Source organism: Salvelinus sp. IW2-2015, linkage group LG13 (genome assembly GCF_002910315.2).
Source record: "Salvelinus sp. IW2-2015 linkage group LG13, ASM291031v2, whole genome shotgun sequence".
Classification (NCBI taxonomy): Eukaryota; Metazoa; Chordata; class Actinopteri; order Salmoniformes; family Salmonidae; genus Salvelinus; species Salvelinus sp. IW2-2015.
The window spans coordinates 5,631,399-5,633,690 of NC_036853.1; the positions used below are offsets into that span (position 1 = coordinate 5,631,399).

A 2,292-nucleotide genomic window follows, 5' to 3' on the forward strand; every position below is an offset into this window, starting at 1 on the left:
GAGAGAACAGACAGAGGAGAGCGAGAGACGAGGCAGAGCAGAGAGAGAGAGAGAGCGAAGACAGACAGAGAGAGAGAGAGACAGACAGAGAGAGAGCGAGACAGACAGACAGACAGACAGACAGAACAGACAGAACAGACAAGACAGACAGACAAGACAGCACAAGAGGCAGAGCGAGAGAGAGAGTAGAACAGTAGAGACGAGAACAGACAGAAGACAGCAAGAGAGAGAGAGAGAGAGAGAGAAGAAGAGAGAGAGCAGAGAGAGAGAGAGAGGAGAGAGAGAGAGAGCAGAGAGAGAGAGAGAAAGACAGACAGACAGACAGACAGACAGACAGACAAGACAGAACAGACAACAAGAGACAAGAACAGACAGACAGACAGACAGACAGACAGACAGACAGACAGACAGACAACAGGGAGGGAGGGGAGAAGAGAGAGGGAGAGAGAGAGGGAGAGGAGAGAGGGAGAGAGAGAGGGAGAGAGAAAGAGGAGACAGACAGACAGACAGACAGACAGACAGACAGACCAGACAGACAACAAGAACAGACCAGACAGACCAGACAGACAGACAGAAGACAGACAGACAATGACAGAACAGACAGAGCTTGTCTAGTCTCACGCTGGCTGTCCCAGCCCAGAAAGACGAATCATGATGAAGAAGAAAACAGGCCCCAGAGAGAGAGGAAAGGGCATCATAGACACAGCACAGGGGGTACGCTATAAAAGCTATGAAGGCCAGACCAGGACCTGGGACACAGAGGGTTATAACAGGTCATAGAGGAGTTCTAACAGGTCATAACAGGTCATTACAGACTTGTCATCCCGCGAGCAGGACTTTGGATCCATATTGCAACAACGACCTCTACCCGACTGTATTCTAAACTTCTAGGTCATCTTTGGATTCTCTGAACCTTGAAAGTTGACTTCTAAATATTAACATGTCTAATCATCAAGTTCAAGGCGAGCAGGAACTGGCTAGACGTGTATCCTACTCTGCGCCACCATCTTAAGGACCATTAGGCACCATTACTCACCATTACTCACCATTACTCACCATTAAGCACCATTACGCACCATTGCACACCATTAAGTACCATTACGCACCATTAAGCACTATTACGAACCATTAAGCACCATTGCGCACCATTAAGTACCATTACGCACCATTAAGCACTATTACGAACCATTAAGCACCATTGCGCACCATTAAGCACCATTATGCACCATTATACACTCTTATGAACCATAAAGCACACCATTAAGCACCATTAAACACCATTAAGCACCAATACACACCATTAAGCACCAATACGCACCATTAAGCACCATTAAGCACCATTACACACCATTAAGCACCATTACACACCATTAAGCACCAATACGCACCATTAAGCACCATTAAGCACCATTAAACACCATTAAGCACCAATACACACCATTAAGCACCAATACGCACCATTAAGCACCATTAAGCACCATTACACACCATTAAGCACCAATACAGCACAGTAAAGGGTTTTTCTTTTGAACAGTGTGGGGAATTTACAGTCAATAGCCGCTTACTTGGGGTAGCAATTCTACTTTGACATACTCAGTTGTATTGTTGAAATTCAACAGATGATTCCATCTGACAGCACAAGCACGTACACTTTTTTCAAATGTGGAAAACCATACATTCTTTCCCAACGATGATGTAGAAATTGACTGTCTAGAATGGTGTGTGTCTAACGCTCATTTACAAGGACTACTAACCTGATTCTGCCACCTCTGAGATGGGCACATTTTGCTCATAAGACATGAAGCCCAGGATGGAGAAGATGGCAAAGCCAGCCACGAAACTGGTCCCACTGTTCAGGAAGCATAACGACAAGCAATCTCTGTAAACCCAGAGAGGCAGTCGTCAGGAAGACATAGACCATAATAACAGATACTGTACCACACACTAACCCCTTGAAAACTTCAAATCAGAATCAATAAAACCCTACAACTTCAAAGCAGAATCAGATACTCTCAGAATGCAGATCAATATACAGAACTGATGGTTAGGTCATTAGGGTGTAAAACAGAACTGATGGTTAGGTCATTAGGGTGTAAAACAGAACTGATGGTTAGGTCATTAGGGTGTAAAACAGAACTGATGGTTAGTCATTAGGGTGTAATAACACAACTGATGGTAAGGTCATGTAGGGTGTAAAACAGAACTGATGGTTAGGTCATTAGGGTTGTAAAACAGAATTTGGTTAGGTCATTAAGGGTGTAAAACAGAACTGATGGTTTAGGTCATTAGGTG

At 44.3% G+C, this 2,292-nt stretch overlaps 1 protein-coding gene across 1 annotated transcript in view; it reads right to left on the minus strand.

Moving 5' to 3' along the window:
• Positions 1–2,292, minus strand: part of LOC111972023 (sodium- and chloride-dependent GABA transporter 2-like) — a 47,672-nt gene that overhangs the window by 4,908 nt on the left and 40,472 nt on the right. Inside the window, 3 exon segments of the mRNA XM_023998859.2 lie at positions 624–713; positions 715–749; positions 1,755–1,879. Of these exon segments, the coding sequence (XP_023854627.1) occupies positions 624–713; positions 715–749; positions 1,755–1,879 (250 nt within the window).